Here is a 19,335-nt window from a genome sequence, read left to right on the forward strand (position 1 = left end):
TATATATAAACGCTTTCATTTCATTGGTGAATGCGAGAGCTTAAAGCAAAAATCCGTCATGCCGTTTGCTCTCATGTTAGCTAGTGCTGCAAGGGATAAGTCAACTATATATGCAGTGTGCAGCGGGGCCAACAACAGCCAAAACACTCATCTTTTAGGCGTCCAAAGAAACTTCGATCAAGCAGAATGAAATCCTGTTTGTGAAGATCAACGAGTAGTGGTTGGTGCTCGATTGCATGCTGGAAAGAAAAAAAAAACAATAAAGTTGGGCAGGCCATGCAGCAGCAGCTCCTCCATCCGACATCTACACTTGCTTCCCTCCACCAACCCCGAAAATACGAATGAAACCGGCCAAAACATTATTTATATTATATATATAAATACTGAAACTAGCAATGGGTGGGAGCGTCTTGTCAAAGGGAATATTAGTGGCAGATTGCCGCCTTTCCACGTAGTAACCACACCCTTGCTCCTCACGCGAAAGTGCCAGGCCAAAAGCCTGATTTCCTAGCTAGTAGTTGGTGCTGGTCAGATACCAAACCTTGCAGGGGAGCAATCTATCAGCCTGAGACCCTGAGAGTGACGGCACTAGAAGGATCATGCAATCAGATGGCCCAACTGCTGAATGCTCTATTGGGAATAATGGTGACATGAATAGTCAAGGTAATATAGAACCTTGAGGCTGGCACTAACCCCTTTAATTTGTTTGGTTCCAAATTTGATTCCCAATGATCTATGGAGAATCAATCTGTTTGTTGGGCCTACCTCCATTTGTCTAAACTATATATTTTTTCTTCAAATCATATAAAATAAACTACAAGGATAAGCTTTTCCCTTTTTTTTTATTCCCTGGAGCAGATGCTCAAACTCGTGAGCATTAGCCCAGGGGTTTCAGCTTCTGCTGTTCAGAGTTTGTCACCCATAATCAGCTAGCGTTGTTGTGTTATATCAGGAAGCCTGGTTTGCTGCTTCAGTCTCTGACCTATAAGAGATTTTCTAGAAACTGAATTAAAACAATCACAAAAGGGTCACAGCATGGAACATCTCTGAAGACTCTAGCCTGTTCGGCAGGACTGAAAAATAAGCCAAAATACTATCCCGGCTGATTGTTGTGAGAAAAAAATACGGTTCTGCCTGAAAACACTGTTTACATGAACAGTGCTTTGGTGAGTGGGCTGGCCGGCCGGCCAGCCCCACCAGCCAGCCGAACAGCCCGGATCGCAAGTGCCTCTCATCAACCGATAGTGGGAAACAATATCATATCAACTGTTGAGAGTTGAGAGCCTTCATGCATGTCTACCACCATGTCAATTGGCACAACATAAGACTAGCAAAGATAAATGATTGGCATACCTCAGTGTGCTCCATGGGACCCAACTCTCATGTCAAGATTCATACTTCCATTTAGATCTCAAAGTGGATGTTAGCATCAATGTTAGGCAGACTGATACAGCACCAAAGCAGTAAGATAATATGGCAGAAAAGAACCAAGAAATAAACTTGAAACAGTAAGAGTAAGGACAGGCTACAACAAGTGGGACCAGTCTCCTTTACCGTATAACATAGATTAAGATAAAAAGGAAAATTGTTAAACTAGAATTTTTTTTGTGACCCAAAACGATTTTTTGACACTAGACTGGTACAACTTGGAGTGACTGTCAGTCAGACACCTATGTGCACTAAAGATATGTGCCACCATATATAAATTGTCAAAATAGTACTGTGAGCAATTTTTATGCAGTCAGACACCTATGTGCACTGGCATGTTGGGCTGTTCACTTGCACAGTAGATTTTGGATTATTTTGGATGATTCAATAGTGTTCTGTGAGAGAGAATAAACTGAAACAAGCTGAAAAGTGAACAGCCGAGGACTATGTAACAGGACTTCACAAATGTACTGTATCAATAAGCTCTAATCATCACTGAACATTGCTGATCATGTTCTTCACTATACAAGCCTTTTTTTTTTTTGACAAACACTATACAAGCCAGTTTGTTTCTATTCTAATATTACACCAGTGAGATCATTCCTTGACATAACCCTCAACAATGTTCTGATAAGAAGCAGGCATTGGAACAGATTTAATTAGTATTAGCCGATACAACATCCTGTATGTTGTCTTCCAATTCTCTTTGATTTCTTTAGCTTGTTTTGAAGGAATTTTTTTAGCTTGTCTAGCAGTTAAAAGAAGGGCCAGTTCGATGCTGGTCGCAAGCACAAAGTTTGCCCAGAAAACTGATGGAATAACAGGCATGTGTAAAAGGAACAGAACAGGAAACTACACCGGAAAGACTGCTCAAATAGTAAAATCTGCAGTTACAACCAGCACGTAGCAGAGGAAATTCTTCTCAGTCTTAGTCTCTTAGATACCATCAGCAAGCCATTATGTGCATGATAGGTAATTTATGAAAATGAATTCTAAAAATATAATATAATCTGCATTAATCATGACCTCACGCAGCTGATATTATGCACTTCACAGCTATTCTGCAAATATTACAAAAAATATATTACCTGTACCTAAAAAAAAGACTCGGGAGAGACGTCCCCCTGATTTTCGTCTTAAGAAGATGGTGCCGTGTCTCGAACCCCGACCAGTTGCACCGTGAGAGTGTTGGCATATAGAGTTTGTTTTAATAAAACATGCTCACCATTTTTTTTTGATAAACCATGTTCAGCAAATTGAAATATGCTTCCTCCATTTCAAATTATAAGGCGTTTTGTTTTTTCTAGATACATTATTTTGCTATATATGTAGACATAGTATATATCTAAGTGTATAGCAAAAACCACATATCTAGATAAGTCAAAACGTCTTATAATTTGGAACGAAGAGAGTAGCTTGTAACAAGTAACCTTGGAACAGTGTTATTTACTGAATTATCAGTGAACAGGAGACGAGAGCAAACAAAATTATAGTAAAATTACAAACAGCTTACTGTTGACTAAAGCATTTCAGCTGGACTGAAACTACTCACAAAAATTGAATAAGTGAACAACCAAACACAATCCAACTAGATACAATATAAGCAATTAGGGTTCTGAACACACCTTAAGGCTCATAATGAACTTGCAGAAGCAGGATGTGGATAGAATGTGTTTCTATGTATTTTTCAAATGCATAAATAGGCTTCATAAAATCTCACTAAACATCAGGCTTGATATATGAGGAGCTAGCCCTGCATGTGGCACACAATTTAAAACCAAGATGAGATCTCCACTAGTTCCCTGAAATGCCATGCTGTGTCAAAGTTCATGTTTGAGCACCACTGACAGTATTCACCATCGCCTTCAGCATTAAGGAACAAACTTGACCGATGCAGCGGCACAATTGCTATCTCACTAAAACATTCAGCATTAAGGAACAAACTTGACCGAGCAGGAAACAGGCAAACAGCCATCTGCTTAGGTCACCACGAAGCAATCAACAAAGATGTAAAGTCTCACTAAAACATTCAGGATTGATATATGAGGAGCTAACCCTGCAGGTGGCACACAATTTGACACCAACATAAGATCTCCCACTAGTTCCCTGAAATGCCATGCTGTGTCAAACCTCTTGTTTAAGCACCACAGTCCACAGACAGTATTCACCATGGCCCTCAACATTAAGGAACAGACTTCAACGAAGCAGTGGCACAATTATCATCTCATTGACACAGCAAGTAGTCCTCTGCTTAGGCCACCACAAAGTAGTCAGCAAAGAACTAGCAGTTGGTTTCGTGTTTTCACAGTCACCAACCAACCATCCAGTCAATGAGTCAAATGCCCCTTGGGAACACTACAGAGTTCGTCAATAATCATGGCATTTCAGCAAACTTTGGGAAACCATGTTTGCCCTTATTTCCAAGCTCTTTTTCATCCAATTCATCAGTATCTGAACTCAGATGCTCTGTGGATCTTTGGGCTACAAGAAATATGCCATTTGGCCCCTGTTCGGCTTACCCTATATCCGGCTTGTTCGGCTTCTTTTTTCAGCCGAAACAGTGTTTTTCTCTCACAACATTTTAGCCAGAACAGTGTTTTTCAGCCAAGTTTCAGCCAGCCGAATGGGGATTTTTCTTGTAGCCCTATACAAGCATCGAAATATAGTCCCGTGGTGTTACAAGCCCCTCCTCTCTGAAGCAGTTTAGCTGCTCTTCCACTGTCTGTTGATCTGTGAGCTTTATATACTCCAGCAAAATCTTGTCATGGTCCAGCCGCAATCAACTTGGTAGACGGTAACGGCTTGTAATCAGGATCAGGAAATTGTGATACTCTGGCGAGTGGCGACTGCCCTTTCTTATATCCTTCAATGGTTGACTTAGGTTCTTTGACGCAATCTTACAGACCTTTGCCCTTGACCGCAGCTTGTACTTGGCAGCATATAAGCCCGTGTTTAGTTGGTTGAAAAGTTGTAATTTGGCTACGGTAGCATTTTCGTTTTTATTTGGCAATTAATGTTCAATCATGGACTAATTAGGCTCAAAACGTTCGTCTCGCGATTTCCAACCAAACTGTGTAATTAGTTTTTTTTCGTCTATATTTAATGCTCTATGCACGTATCGTAAGATTCGATGTGATGGGTACTATAGCATTTTTTTTGTTAAACTAAACACGGGCTAACTTTGCCAACGACCCCATTATATAACGTAAGAGCAGAAGTTGACCACTTTCTTGCGGTTATCAGCGTAGCGACACCGCTCTGCCATCGTCAGTAAAAACTCATTATTCACCTGACATTTTGTGTGTAAGCTTGTGTGGCGTGGAACATACAGAAGCATATGGTTGTGGATCTGGTTCACGGTCTCCTTTCAAAAACTCGAGCTTCCAAAACTGCTTGATACACTGCTTCATTTGTACAGTTTCTTAGATAAGCACTTTTTTACCGCTCTGCCAAACACGGTCTCAGTCTTTGGATTCTTCTAAAACGTTTCTCTGGTGATTCTCCATCACGTTCTCTAAAAACGTTTGGAAGGAATTCTATAGATCCGTGGAAGAGAAATGAGAAGGAAATGAACTGAAATTCGGGTGAAACATCTTTTTGGACGATTCTCGCTTATGTTGTGAGAATTGTTTTGGGTGATTCTGGACGAAATGTTTCACATTTTAGCACGTTTGACAGGGATTCTAAAGATTCATGTGAGAATCCGAAATGTTTCTTCAATCTCTTAAAGAGAAATGAGAAGGAAATGAATCAAAACAAGTGAATCATCCTTTTGGTTGATTCTCCCTTATACAATGTTAAAAATAAGAACCGTTCTAGGCAAAATGTTTCACATCTTATTAGCATGTTTGGCAAGGATTCAAAAAATTCACATGAGAATCCGAAATGTTTCTTACATCTAAATGCACCCTATGTCGATCTTTGAGCATGTCGATTCTAAGCGACATGTTGAGTTTTTATGGCCTTTTTCTATCCCATGTACCAGACTGACCAGAACTGATGCTGGCCCATTAACGCATTACATGAGAATACATTTAGTTTATTATGGAGTTACCTAAACCACTCGTGGATCGGAGATCTATATAACCTACTCGCTATGTCCTAAAAAAAAAGTCATTCTCGCCTCTCAAAAGTTCAAAAACTTTTAACTTTGATCAAATATGTTTAACAAAATATTAATATTTATAGTATATAATTAGTATCATTAGGTAGATCATTAAATATACTTTCATAATAATAAACTTATTTAGAGATATAAATGTTGCACGTATTTTCTACAAATTTAGTTAAAGTTGAAAAAATTTGACCAGCAGGATTTCCATAGAGACTCTTTCTTAGGGACAGGGGAGTATATAAATGGAAGCCACTAGCAAAAAAAAAAAAAGCAACCATAGTTGCTATAAAGCTCACACCACATTGAGGGCCTGTTTGACAGGGTTCTGGCTCCTCTGAAAATGGCTCCGGCTTTGGCTCCTCTGAAGGAGCAGCTCATCTGGAGGAGCTAAAGTCATTCTGGAAAACGTTTGGCAAAACGGCTCCTTCGCACTAGACGACGTGAACCCACAACAAGGAGCCGCGCGAAGCTCGTTTTTGAGGCTTCTCCTGCGCATGCAAAAAATGGCTCTGGCTCTTGACCGGCTCTCCATGCGGAGCCCTTTCCGAAAAAGACGTTTGGTACAGCTCCTGCAGGAGCTGGAGCTGAAGCCCTTGCCAAAAAGGCTCTGAGCCACATCAGCTTAAAATTAGAGCTGTCAGATTTCCTGCACTTCCTTTATGCTCAGCTTAATCTGACCTTTCATTGTCCCCGCACGAGTGCCTCTCGAGGCAGCCGAACAGACCATAGACCAAGCGGCAGATGAGAGTCCATTTGGAGGCAGGTAATTAAACAGACCAACAGACCAACAGACCAAACGTTGCCTGCTTCGTCTTCTGCAAACTGGATACAAAACTGAATAGGAGCCGCTCTATCTTCCATAGGACCAGGCCCAGCTATATTGTGCCAGAAACCTCGCCGCTTCCGCAGCTGCGCCTCACCTTGCTCTGCGTCAACCCCTTCCAGCCTCCCTACACTTGGCAGCCGCGGGCTCTTAGGCTGTCTTCCTCGACGTGCAAGTCCAGTTCTTGCTCACCATGTATGAATCGGCGACGCTGAGCTCCCATGCGGCAGAGGCGTTAGTGCAGCACTGCTGAGCGCGCGGTACTCTCACGTAACAGTTGCGGATAAGTATTTTGTATTTGCACTTTGCAGAAGTCTAATGGCCGGGCCAGCCTGTTACACGGGATGCTGATGGTGCGACACTGTTGCCCATCGGATCGAGGGGCGGAGGGAGTTACCTCACGCAGCATGCCCTAGATGATCCAATCTGTAAAGGCATGCGAGACTTGCAGAACCCCAACTTCTAGATCACCGGGCTCTGGGAAGCAAGCGAGTTTTACAACCAAAAAAAAAAAAATGTTACCCAGATAAAACTAGATTACACAAAATCACAGTCAAAGCGCTCTATATATTGGTTATGTTTGCTTTCAAAAATACTAATATTTAAGACATCACAAAGATAGGCTACAAAAATACACTTGATAATACTTTTTTATAGAGTGGTAAAGTCTTCCTTTTACTAAATAATAATTCGGCTCAGATAAACCAAGAACATAACCACAAAAAATGACAACCTATGTTAAATATTTAAGAATTGCATTATCTACAATTACAGCATATACAACAGGAAAATGTTACTTACTGAACTGTTGTTCATCGAATACCAACTATCCAATAGAGATAAATGGGAACACACACGGACTAAGCGTAACTTAGCAGGTTAGATTCCTTGTGGTGAAACCTGTCTACTCGGGTTTAAGTCCCCCACTTGACATGGGTGCTCACATTTTCCTAGATTTATTCCACGATTTAATGGCGCTATTCTTTCAGTGGTAGACGACGTGCCCGTCGACAGCGAGACACCTACGGTGACTTCGTCAATCTCGAGATTTGCCGGTCTAACTCAGTTCTTCGGAGGTGCTCATAGGGGTAGGGTGTGTATGCGTGCGTTTATAGGGTTGAGTGTGCGCTTGTGTTTGTGAGCTTCTGTGCCTGTAACTGGGTCTCGCAAAAAAAAAAGAAATTGCAAGAGTTTGACGCCAGATTTACTGAACAACACAATGGACTGAGCATGTAACCGATAGCTAGATGGCTAACATACCATATAGATGAGTTATGTGCGTGATTGGAGGCGAGATCTCGCGAGGGTGGAGTAGAGATTTGTGTTAGATTCGGTTTAGGGTATGTTGTGTGCGTCTAAGCTCGATTCCGTATCTCATGGTGGGTCTGCCTGTCATGGATGGAAACGGAGATGCTAGCGGCCGGACATCCGGACGGACGCCCGCGCATGCTAGCCCGTTTCCCTACACCATGTTTCCCGCACTCGCTCATTACGCATGACCATGTGGGGCTTACGGGCCAGAATGTCTCCCGCGCTGCCTGATCGCAGGTGAGGACCATCTGTCTGCTCGGTGGCGCCACTTGACTCTCCGAATAACATGAACATGTGCAACATGAAACACTTAAATGTAACATATGTCTGAAACAGATGAAACATCTGGAACATACACTTGCAACATATGTGTAAAAACATATGCAACATCCAGATATAACACTTGCAACTTGCAACATGAAAACACTTGCTGCAACAGAAGACTGAAACAGATGAAACATTTTAGAACATACTGTTGCAACATATGTGTGAAAACATACGCAACATCTAGATCAAAACAATTGCAACATATGTCTAGAAACAGATGAAACATTTTGAACAAACGCTTGCAACATGCCTCTGAAACACTTGCAACATATGCAACATCCCTCGATCAACTTTTGCAACATCCATATGAAACAATTGCAACATACATCTAAAACGCCTGAAACACTTCAAACATACATATGCAACATAGGGGAACGAAAGGATGGACCGGTCAATTATTCCGGTCGTCGGGGTCAGAGACGGCGGCAAGTGGCTGCGTGCGAGCACCATTGCCACTAGGGGCGAGGAGCGCCATGGCTGCTGAGTGGGGGAGCTCGATCACCAAGGTGAGAGAGGGTGCCGCCGAGGGTGGGGAGGGCACCGCGCCTGGGTGGGAGAGAGCCGCCTACTCCCCCGTAACACCGCCACGCCACCTCCATGGATCTCGCGTCATGCTCCATGGATCTCGCCGGGGTAGGGGAGAGGGCCACTGGATCTGCAGCATTGGGGGCTCCTAGTGGGTGAGGATGCCGGGGTGGGGGAGGAGGACGCCGGGGTAGGGAGGGCGCGCGCCGGGATGGGCAAGCGAGAGAGAGAGAGCGGAGCAGCAGAGAAGAACGAGAGAGAGGACCTCATTGGGCAGGCGGCGCGTGCGGAACGAGGCGGCCATGAGTTGATTTTGTTTTTTATTTATTTAGATGAGCAACGTGTGCGACAATGACGTAAAAGTTGTGGTGCACGCCATGCCACGCGTCAGGAGGGGAGTTTATTGTCGGACGTCTAGCATTTCCAATGGAAAAATAGTGATAGACATGGGACAGGTCGTGAGGGGCGATGGACTGAAAGCTCTAGTTTGGTTTTGGTTAATTGATGAAACCCTAAGTGCTAACCTAGTTTATCAAGATGATTATGAGATAGGTAGCACTACTTCAAGTGATGAAGCAATGACGAAGATCATGACAAAGGTGATAGCATGGTGATGATCAAATGCTTGAACTTGGAAAAGAAGAAAGAGAAAAACAAAAGGCTCAAGGCAAAGGTATAAAATGTAGGAGCCATTTTGTTTTAGTGATCAAAACACTTAGTGAGTGTGATCACATTTAGGATAGATAGCCGTACTATTAAGAGGAGTGAAACTCGTATCGGAATGCGGTTATCAAAGTGCCACTAGATGCTCTAACTCATTGCATATGCATTTAGGATCTAGTGGGGTGCTAACACCCTTGATAATATTTGTGAAAATATGCTAACACATGTGCACAAGGTGTTTGCAGGGTTAAGATGGGTTTGGGTCCCTCTCTTCCTCCCGCCGAGCTTGTGAGGCGGGATTCGGCGCTTTTGGGAAAATGAAATGTCTATTTTCTATTGCGCCGGATGCAAAATTCTTGGTGGTTGGCACACTTGAGCAAGGGTGAAGAAGTTAGAGTTGAAATAGAGTTGGTCGAATTGATGCTGGCGTCGGTCTACTGACCGGACGCTGGGTCACTCAGCGACCGGACGCTGAAGGGCTGCGTCCGGTCGAGCTGTCAGATGGCACAGTCGCTAGGGTTGAGCACCGGACGCTGGTCTGCGTCTGGTCAAGGTGGACCGGACGCGTCCGGTCGAAAAAACATGCCTCGGGGAGCTTACTGGAAACGACCGGACGCTGGAGCTTCAGCGTCCGGTCAGTTTTACCGAAGCGTCCGATCAGCTTCATAGCCGTTGAAATCTGACGAACAGCGTTTGAAGCCGGTGACGCGTGGTGTCCATCGGGCAACCGGACGCTGAGGGCCAGCGTCCGGTCAGTATGACCGGAGCGTCCGGTCAGAGCGCGTTTTGCCCAGTGAAGGGGTATAACGGCTCTATTTGATAGGGGCTCTATTTATAGCCCCATGGCCGGCTCAAAGGACAACTCTTGCACATTTTCATTGACATAGCATCCTTGTGAGCTTAGCCAAAGCCCTCCCACTCATCTCCATCATTGATCCATCATCATTGTGAGATTGGGAGAGAATCCAAGTGCATTGCTTGAGTGATTGCATCTAGAGGCACTTGGTATTCGTGTTGCGCTACGAATTTCGCTTGTTTCTCTTGGTGGTTGCTACCACCTAGACGGTTGGAGCAGCGGTGGAGGATCGGCACGAGTTGGTGATTGTTCGTGGCCGTCTCCGGTGATTGTAAGGGGAGTTGTACCTTCCCCGGTAGAGTGCCGAAAGGTAACTCTAGTAAATTGCTCGTGTCATTGAGTTACCTCACTTGTGGGTCGGTTCTTGCGGTGTCCAATCGTGTGGACGAGGTTTGTGAAACACCTCTTAGCCGCCGAACCACCAAGTGTTGGTCGACACAACGGGGACGTAGCGTGTTGGCAAGCACGTGAACCTCGGGAGAAAATCGATTGTCTCTCTTCTTTGGCATTCTCCCGGTGATTGGCTATATATTCATCTTGTGATTGGTTCATCCCCTACACGTCGGTATAATCACTCTACTCACTCAATTACATTCTTGCAAACTAGTTGATACAAGCTCTTTAGTGTAATTAAAATTGAGAGCTTGCTTTATTATTTACATTCATCTAGTTGAGCTCTTTAGAGTAGCAAGGTTGAGAGCTCTTAGTGAGTAATTACATAGCAAGTTTGTGTGCCTAAGTATTCATTGCAACTAGAATTGTTGGATAGGTGGCTTGCAACCCTTGTAGAGCTAGAGCAAGTTTGCATTACGCTATTTGTCATACTAATCAAATTGCTCTAGTTGATTTGTAGATTTTTAAATAGGCTATTCACCCCCCCTCTAGCCATATTAGGACCTTTCACGGACTGGTGGGCAGCGGTGCCTGTTTCTCTCTGGATATGATCTGCGAGAGAGAAAGCAATAGAGATGAAGATAGATAGATTTAGGATTCTTATTCGGTTATTAGAATCCCTATTCAACTTACTCGAAGGTATCTATTTGAATTAGAATAGGATTCTTAACTATACTTGTGTCAAATCACTATATATAAAATAGGAGGGTTATAAACAAACTAAAAAAGACATCTATATTCATGGAGTTAGTTAGGGGAGGCTAGACCAAAATAAATGGTGAGAAATTTTGGGCTGAAATTTTGCCTCTTTATTATTAGGTATAGATATAAAAATAATTTGGCTCAAATAAAACAAGAACATAACAAAAAAATGGCAACCTATGTTAAATATATTTAAGAAATGCATGATCGACAATTACAGCATATACAACAGGAAAATGTTACTTACTGAACTGTTGTTCATCGAATACCAACTATCCAATAGAGATAAGTGGGACGCACAAAATCGAAATTGCAAGAGTTTGACGCCAGATTTGCTGAATAACAGGTGCCTAGTACAAAAATATATTTTGCAGAGATGAGAAAACAGGCAAAGTGAGACATGAAGCTATGGACTGAGCAGGTAACCGATAGCTAGACGGCTAATTGGCTAGCATACCATATGGATGAGTTGTACGGTTGTACCCAAGCAAATAATCAATCGGCACAACGTAGGAAAACCAGCAAACCATTATTTGCTATAAATATTGGAGATAACTATGTGCTATGCAGGTACTCCCTACGTCCCTAAATATTTGTCGTTTTCGCTTCTCGAAAAATAACTTTGACTAAATATATATTAAAAGATATTAATATTCATGATACATAATTAATATCATTTGATAGATATTTGAATCTAGTTTTTTTAATAAATTTATTTAAAAATAAAAATATTACACGTATTTTTTATAAATTAAATTAAAGTTATTGACATGTAAATCATGGCGACGAACGCTGAGGGAGTAGGAATTAGTGGGGAAAAGAGATGCTAGGTCATGTCAGCGATGTACGTGAATATCGAAATTTGTGCTGACAAATATTTAATATGTGGGTAAGCATGTAGCGTCGGAGAGCCTCCAGTCTCTCTCTCTCTTTTTTTTTTTTTGGTTGAGAGGATCCTGCCTGGCTCCTTGCTTCTAGTCCCTTGTGCAGAACTGGGCCGTGTCGCATGTATTGGGCCGGAACCGGAGAGGCAACAAGTGGGTCGAAACAGCAAGCCCAAGCGCCTGCACGTGGGATCGTACGGCGATCCTTCTTCGGACTGTTCTATGTCGTTGTCGAAGCCAACTGCCGAGGATCTCGTCGTTCCCTGACGCAAGTCACGGTCTCTCGCGTTCGCTTCGGTCGATTTCTATCCCTGAATCCCGAGTCCCGACCGCGACCGGCAACCCCAAACACTAGCGTCCGGTGGCGGTGGCGGCAACTGGGTGAGCGGCTCCACGGCGAGCGGCCTACGTGCGGGCAGCCGGGCGTGAGGCGGCTCCGCGGCAGGCAACCGGAGGCGGACGTGAGGCCACGAGGGCGGGCGTCGGGCGGGGGCTAAAGATGGCGATAGGGACCGCGACCTGATATCTAACCGGTATTTATTCTATTAGGGTTTAAATATGGACTAAACATACTATCTACGGGTACGTAAATAGATCAAACCCTTCACCCATCGGGTACGTGGGTATGGGTATGTTCCAGCAGTCCCCGTAACCGTTTACCCATAGGTAAAAAATACACAGCCATTTGAAAGAGATCAATGCTCCGTGGTTAGACTATATATTCTGAAAAGTAATGCAGGTAGAGAGAAACAAATATGCTTGCCAGTAACCTTGGTCATATTTGGTGCAAAAATCATAGCAATGTTGCGAGCATTCATCTTGTTGTAGCTTTTATTTTTCACCACATCTGCCATGAGATTGATGGCCCATTCAAGCAATGCTGCTTTAATAGGAGGTAGGGTACTTGCAAGATGGCTACACTCTTCTTCAGTGTTGCAGTGCATCACTTGTTCTGGAGTCAACGAGTCCAATACTCCACTTGGAAGTTCCCGAAACCATGTCTATAATCAATAACTTCTACATTAATCATGACTAATGTAGAGGAGAAACTAAATGGAAAGGAATCTTAATTTGTAGAAGATATTATTATATGCTATTATTTGTCTAATTTTGTGTGCTCTGGTTAGTGGTGATTGCTGTTGAATTGTTGATTTTCATGTGCATGAATAAATTATTGGCGGGTACGGGTGACTCGACGGGTATGATTTACCTGGCCGGGTATGGGTCTAGGAAAAATTCCCCACTCATGATGGATATGGGTATTCTGATGGTACCAAATTTTTATGGCGGGATGAGTCTGGAGTGGCCATACCCGATGGAGATTTACCCATTGCCATCCTTAGCGGGGGCGCGAGGCGCCGTTGCGCCGAAGCGGCTCCACGCCGCAAGGGTGGGAGCTGGCTCCACGGCGCGCGCCCGGTGACCGGTGTGCTCAGGCTTCGGGGCGTCCAACGGGTTCTGTTCGGGCGTCCTGCAGAGCATAGACCAATGCCGGCGCATGCCTTAGCCCTTGTTTAGTTTCAAAAAAAAAATTTCTCAAAAAGTGCTACAGTACCTACCACATCGAATCTTGCGATACGTGTATGGAACATTAAATGTAGACGGAAAAAAACTAATTGCACAGTTTAGTTGGAAATTGCGAGATGAACGTTTTGAGCCTAATTAGTCCATGATTGAATACTAATTGCCAAATAAAAACGAAAGTGCTACAGTAGCCCAAATTCTAAAATCCAGCCAACTAAACACGCGCTTAGTGTAAGTGAAATTGGCTATCTAGGTGATTCCATGTTTTCATTTTTAGATCTGAACCATGAAGAGGAAGAGTTTTCAATTATGTGTTATATATTTGATATATATATTATGTAATTACGTCTATGCGGTATTATACATACTGAATATTAGGCTTTACATTTTGAATACCCAACCTCAAAATCTTAGGCCCTGTCACTTACTTGAGTTAATTTTAACGATTTTTCTTCCAGCTACTGCCACCATTTAACATGTTAATTTTAACGCTTTTTCTTGCGGCTAATGCCACCATTTAACATTTTAGCTTATTCTTTTACTGTGCCATACAGGCATACAGCTTGGCGAATCATACTAGTATGGCCAGGAACATTTTTTCTTATATAATATAAAAGGGAGGGAAGAGAAGCAGCACTATAAAACATTGCCCTGCCTAACTGCTGACGTGGACGAGACCTCAAGTCTGAAGACGAGGACCGAGGAGACAGAGAGAAGGCCCGGCCGCGCCACCCACCGTCGGCTCGCCAGTCGCCTCCTCCCTCCTCCTCGAGTTCCCAAATCCGAACCAAGGTAATTCTTGGAGCTCGTCTTTCCCGTTGTCTCCCTCTTCCCCGTGCATCCAGCTGCTCCGAAGATCTCTCAGATCTTATTCTCCTCTGGCCCATCTCTCTTCATCTCCATGCATGGATGAACAAGAGACGGAGAGAGAGACCGAGATGCAAGCATCGAAACTAGGTAGGTGTGGCCACGTGAGGTTCGTCCGTCCTGCTGATCTTCCTCCCACCTTACTTGACCATGGAACCTTTAGAGCTAAAAGGCACCGGGCACTGGTTAGATTAGGCTACTTGTTAATTAACAATTGGCATCGCGATTAGACTAGTGTTTTCAATTATGTGTAGATCTCTCAGATCTTCTTCTCCTCTGGCCCATCTCTCTTCATCTCCATGCATGGATGAACAAGAGACGGAGAGAGAGACCGAGATGCAAGCATCGAAACTAGGTAGGTGTGGCCACGTGAGGTTCGTCCGTCCTGCTGATCTTCCTCCCACCTTACTTGACCATGGAACCTTTAGAGCTAAAAGGCACCGGGCACTGGTTAGATTAGGCTACTTGTTAATTAACAATTGGCATCGCGATTAGACTAGACCAGTTGATTACTCACAATCAAACAATCAGTATCGAGATGTCAAAGGCAGGCACCTTTAGCGGGATCGATACTTTTCTTTTAGTCTATCTATTCAATTCAGTAGCAGAGTAATCAGAAGACGCCACTTGTTTCGCTCGCTTCAAAGGCGCTGTCACGGTTTCAGATATGTTTATATTTTCTTCTTTTCCACCCTTACTTTTTGATTAAACTAATTATCTGTTTCTGGTCTTCGTTTAGGTGTCCTTTCTCGCTCCTACAATTTTTTTTCGCGTGTGCCATATGTGTTCCCGGTAAAGTTCCCTGTCCCTTTCAGGAACTCCGGACGGTTCCCATTTTTCTTTCTTTCATAAAAGTTTCATTTCGATGTTTGGAGAACAGTGACGTACATGTACTGCGAACTATTTGATTTGACTGAAGAAAAAAAAATGTTGCCTATAAACACGACTCTCCAGTCTCCTCCGTCTTCAGAGCTGTGATGTGATTTGTCCAGATACCTACAAAAACGTACCAAATCCTATCTTTTTGCCCTACTCATTGTTTGGTTCCCATGCTTCCATAATTTATATGGCCTGTGAATTTTAAATGAAGAAAAGAAAGGAAAATTATGGATCATGGATTACTGACTCATGTCATAACATTGACTTTTTGTGCAGGGTTGTTATCTGTCTTTGTAGCCGAAGAAACAATCCTGACAAAGAATGGAGAGCTCCTCAGCTAGGAGCAATGTTTCTGAGGGAAATCACCTGGGTTATGCGAGAAGCACATCTATGGATTCCACTGGTCCTCCGTTAGCTAGTAGGTCTGGCTCAATGTTAAGCAGGAGAAGTAGCAGACAGGGCTCAAGGGGATCCATCAGCCTCTCAAGGGATATGGGGGACTCCATACTGAGCTCGATGAGGCATTCTCTTCAGTCGGCGGATCAATTGCTAGGAGACATCGATAGCTCAGTTCTGGCTCAGCTCATCGAAAGTGGTCGTGTTCTATCACCCGAAGGCGATTTTGATGAGGATACAGCAAGAATCTCTGAGCATCATAAGATTGGCCCTCTTCCAGATGATGCAATAAAGCAAAACAGCAACAAATTTGCATCAGCACCTGCATCTTCAGCAGAGACAAAAGATACTACTATTTCTAACGTCCTAGCAGATTCATCTACCAAGGTAAAGATAGTAATTGAGTTGAGCAGCTTCTTATCCATTGATATATTGCTGAAAGGTTGTATTTTATGCTATATGTGCTAACATAACAATGCTTTGGTTTGCTCTAGGTTGAACCATATAAGCTTTCTCTGAGGCTCGACTATGCTGCTTACATGATCCATTTAGCTGTCTTTGGCTTTTTCGGGGTAACTCTCCAACATCTTGCATGAGGTTCTTTGTGGTAGCTCTTACTTAATCTATGCTGATCTAATGTAATGTGGCAACACTTGGTGTTTCATGCTAATGGAGGTCCTGGACCATTGAAATTTAGAGAAATCTTACATTGATACTTTTTAGCACATACTGTACCAACTTAGGTGTCTGCCAGCACCAAGTACTGATGTGTGGATGTCTAGATCACTGAAGGATCCGGCAAGATTGCTATTAGAGGATGATTACCTATCTTGCATTATTCCAGTTCCCTTGGACTAATTATGCTTTTAATAACTAATCAGGTATTCACAAGGTATGGGCTCCAAAAGCTGTTTGGCCCAGACTGCTTGGCACTCACCTCAGACCAAAGCCCGCTTTACCCTGACCTTCCATCTAATATGGTATGCGCAATCCTTTTGGTGTTAAAGTTACACCTTGAGTCGTAGAGAAACTACAGAGGATTTTATATGTACTAACTCATGTTGATTGCCAAATTTCTTGGGCCAGCTTGGATCTTTCTTGATGGGCTGGTTTGGTATCATATTCAAGGCTGATATACGATACATATCTGACCATCTTATCGTCGGAATCACAACTGGATACATGGGAAGCCTTACAACCTTCAGTGGGTGGAACCAGAAAATGGTTGGTTTGTCTTCCAAAGGCCACTGGGTATATGCTATAGCGGGCGTAGTACTAGGTATCTCATCATCATTTTTATGATAAAGTGCAATATGTCCTAAATTAGATAGTATCAAACCAAAAATAGGAAGAAAATAATCCTTCTGATGGCTAACAACATTGATTCAGGGATGTTCATTGTCAATGAATCCATCACGATTGGTGCTGAGACGGGTGAGCGCCTACGGAGTTTGATCCTGAAATACATCAGGGAGAAGAGTTTGATAGGTCACAAATATGACTGGGAGCACTGGAGGGTGGATACCAGGACTAAGCAGTTTGTGATTTTGTCAGTGATGATAATTTTGATGTCTTTCTTTTGGATTTTGAGCATAGTGTTGACTGTAGTAAAGATGCATAGTCTTGCTGACGGTGCTGTCCTTTGGATGGGCTGCTCGGTAGCACCTCCAGGAGTTTGGCTACGCTGGTACCTGGCAAGGCTCAATGGCCAGGGAATTGGCAAGCAGAGATCCTTGAAATGGCTGCCCATTGGGACCCTGGTAGCCAATGTTCTTGCTGCAGGCATCATGGCCATTCTTGCTGTAACCTCCAAAGCGGTATGGCCAAATAATTTTTCATACAAATTCACGATTTGTTGTGGGTATATTGACTTTTCCATACATTAGCCTGTATATCTGATTCGTTTGATTTTTCTTACAGGTACATACAGAGCGATCGACAACTATTATTAGTGGAATACAGCTTGGCTTCCTTGGTTGCTTGAGCACAGTGTCTACTTTTGCTGCTGAAGTGTATACAATGAGAAGAAGCGGGCAGATTGCCAGGGCCTTTGTTTATGCCGCATCCACTTTCCTGCTTTCTTTTGTGCTGGGAACTCTAGTGTATTCTGTGCCAGTTTGGGAAAAGCATTATAAATGACCTCCTGCAACTTCCAGGTCAACAAATTAGCAGATGGCTCAAATGTGCAATGGGAATTTTTCAAAAACATACTCTGTGTTTTTACATGTTGTATTAGTTTTGTTCTAAGTTAAATTGATAGTCAAAGTTAAGATTTAAGAATGTTTAACTTAAGAAAAAAACTAATACGACATGTAAAAAAATGGAGGGAGTACAAGATTGTGTCCCCGTACTAAGCAAGAACATCAAGACCTGAAAAAGTACAAGATACAGAGTGAAGAGCTCGAAGGTTCACAAATATGGAAGAGAGCACCAAATATGCAATTTAGTTGCACAAATATTTGCTGAATGGACCCAGAGCCATCTATATACTTGGCTAGGAAAAACAGAGTAAACTCTGCTTAGTAGAATACGTAGTGGTATAGAACAATTTTTGTCTTGGAGAATGGAGTACATGTATGTTCAAAATGAGCGCACATATAGTATCTGTGAACTAAAATGGTATCATTAAAGTATGGGATTTGAGATGTACATATATGAATTTGATTAGTGTGGGATTAGCTTCACTTGTATTCTCATGCTGTCTCGTGTAAATGCAGGACATCTAGACATGTCCTTTTCTAGTTATTGACCTATTGGCTTAATTGAATAAAACCATTTGCTTTTGACAGTGTGTTGATTCTTTGTTTCAAGTGGCATGTACTCTTGTGAAAAGAAATATTATAAAATGGATGAAAGGATATATTGTTTTTGTGATGTTGAGAAATGTTTGCCAGTGGTACATGCATATACGGTAAGAATTCCAAAGTGTACGTGCGAACACAAGGTTGACAAGTACCTTTGTGTGTTCGTTTTATGATGAGTGATTGTCAATGTGATCCACGAAGTAGGTTGAGTGGTGACTAACCCTACCATGGCGAAAGCTATGTGTACAACATGTCTTTTGGCTTGTGTTGTGCAGGTGTGGAGCTCGGATGCGGTGGTCGACGGCGAGGTGAAGGTCAAGGAGGACGTGCCGTGCCGACAGACCGGGAGCGGTGAAGGACGGACGTGAGGCTTGGACCAAGGGACCCAGAGGCCGGGTGACTAGCCGCGGTGGCTGACACTTGAGACATCGACAAGTGCAAGAAGACATGGAGTGACGGTGTTGACCGGGTCAAGACGGCGGACGCGTGAGTCGAGCGAGGCTCAGGAGGACTTAGCGGGCCGGCCGGTCGAGGACGGCGGTGACACGCGTCGGATGGCGGGGGACGCGTATGGAGTACGCTACCCGCGGACGGTTTGATGGTTTGGACCTCAAAACCATCGGATGGACGGTTTACGGGTTTGGGCCTCAAAACCCGGGCGGAGGTTCCAAGGAGGGACGGACGGCACGTGGCGGCATCGGGGAGTTCGCGTCGAGGCGAAGCTACCGATGAGAAGGCGCGGTGGCCGTCGGATCAAGATTACACCGGGTTGGACAACAACGCCCTTGGGCTTAGCGGTTCAACTCATTTGTATCCAGGGACAAAACTGGAAATGTGTA

The 19,335-nt window shown here is 43.5% G+C and overlaps 1 protein-coding gene and 1 pseudogene across 5 annotated transcripts; one reads left to right on the forward strand and one right to left on the reverse strand.

Moving 5' to 3' along the window:
• Positions 1-4,039: 4,039 nt before the first annotated feature.
• On the reverse strand, positions 4,040-4,838 carry LOC136462509 (nuclear intron maturase 2, mitochondrial-like; annotated as a pseudogene).
• Positions 4,839-14,196: 9,358 nt separating this feature from the next.
• On the forward strand, positions 14,197-18,573 carry LOC136539927 (fluoride export protein 1-like). Of its 5 annotated transcripts, none has more exons than XM_066531919.1 (8): positions 14,197-14,342; positions 15,573-16,079; positions 16,187-16,264; positions 16,574-16,672; positions 16,779-16,971; positions 17,082-17,509; positions 17,613-17,848; positions 18,482-18,573. In XM_066531919.1, the coding sequence occupies exons 2-7, from the start codon at positions 15,618-15,620 to the stop codon at positions 17,829-17,831; spliced, it is 1,479 nt and encodes a 492-aa protein (XP_066388016.1). In that variant the 5' UTR covers positions 14,197-14,342; positions 15,573-15,617; the 3' UTR covers positions 17,832-17,848; positions 18,482-18,573. The 5 variants fall into 5 exon arrangements, with proteins under 5 accessions (XP_066388016.1, XP_066388010.1, XP_066388037.1 ...); XM_066531925.1 differs by lacking the exons at positions 14,197-14,342; positions 18,482-18,573 and adding exons at positions 15,194-15,209; positions 15,298-15,423 and having other exon boundaries at positions 17,613-17,979; XM_066531913.1 differs by lacking the exon at positions 18,482-18,573 and having other exon boundaries at positions 17,613-17,979.
• The last annotated feature ends 762 nt before the right edge of the window (positions 18,574-19,335 follow it).

Source organism: Miscanthus floridulus, chromosome 1, assembly GCF_019320115.1.
Source record: "Miscanthus floridulus cultivar M001 chromosome 1, ASM1932011v1, whole genome shotgun sequence".
In the NCBI taxonomy this organism is placed as follows: domain Eukaryota; kingdom Viridiplantae; phylum Streptophyta; class Magnoliopsida; order Poales; family Poaceae; genus Miscanthus; species Miscanthus floridulus.

What these genes read in the sequence shown, in the direction of transcription:
- LOC136539927 (XM_066531919.1), top strand. Translation starts at nt 15,618, where the DNA reads ATGGAGAGCTCCTCAGCTAGGAGCAATGTTTCTGAGGGAAATCACCTG. An exon ending in TAGCAGATTCATCTACCAAG is followed by an intron (nt 16,080 to 16,186) that starts GTAAAGATAGTA and finishes GGTTTGCTCTAG; the next exon opens with GTTGAACCATATAAGCTTTC. An exon ending in CTGTCTTTGGCTTTTTCGGG is followed by an intron (nt 16,265 to 16,573) that starts GTAACTCTCCAA and finishes ATAACTAATCAG; the next exon opens with GTATTCACAAGGTATGGGCT.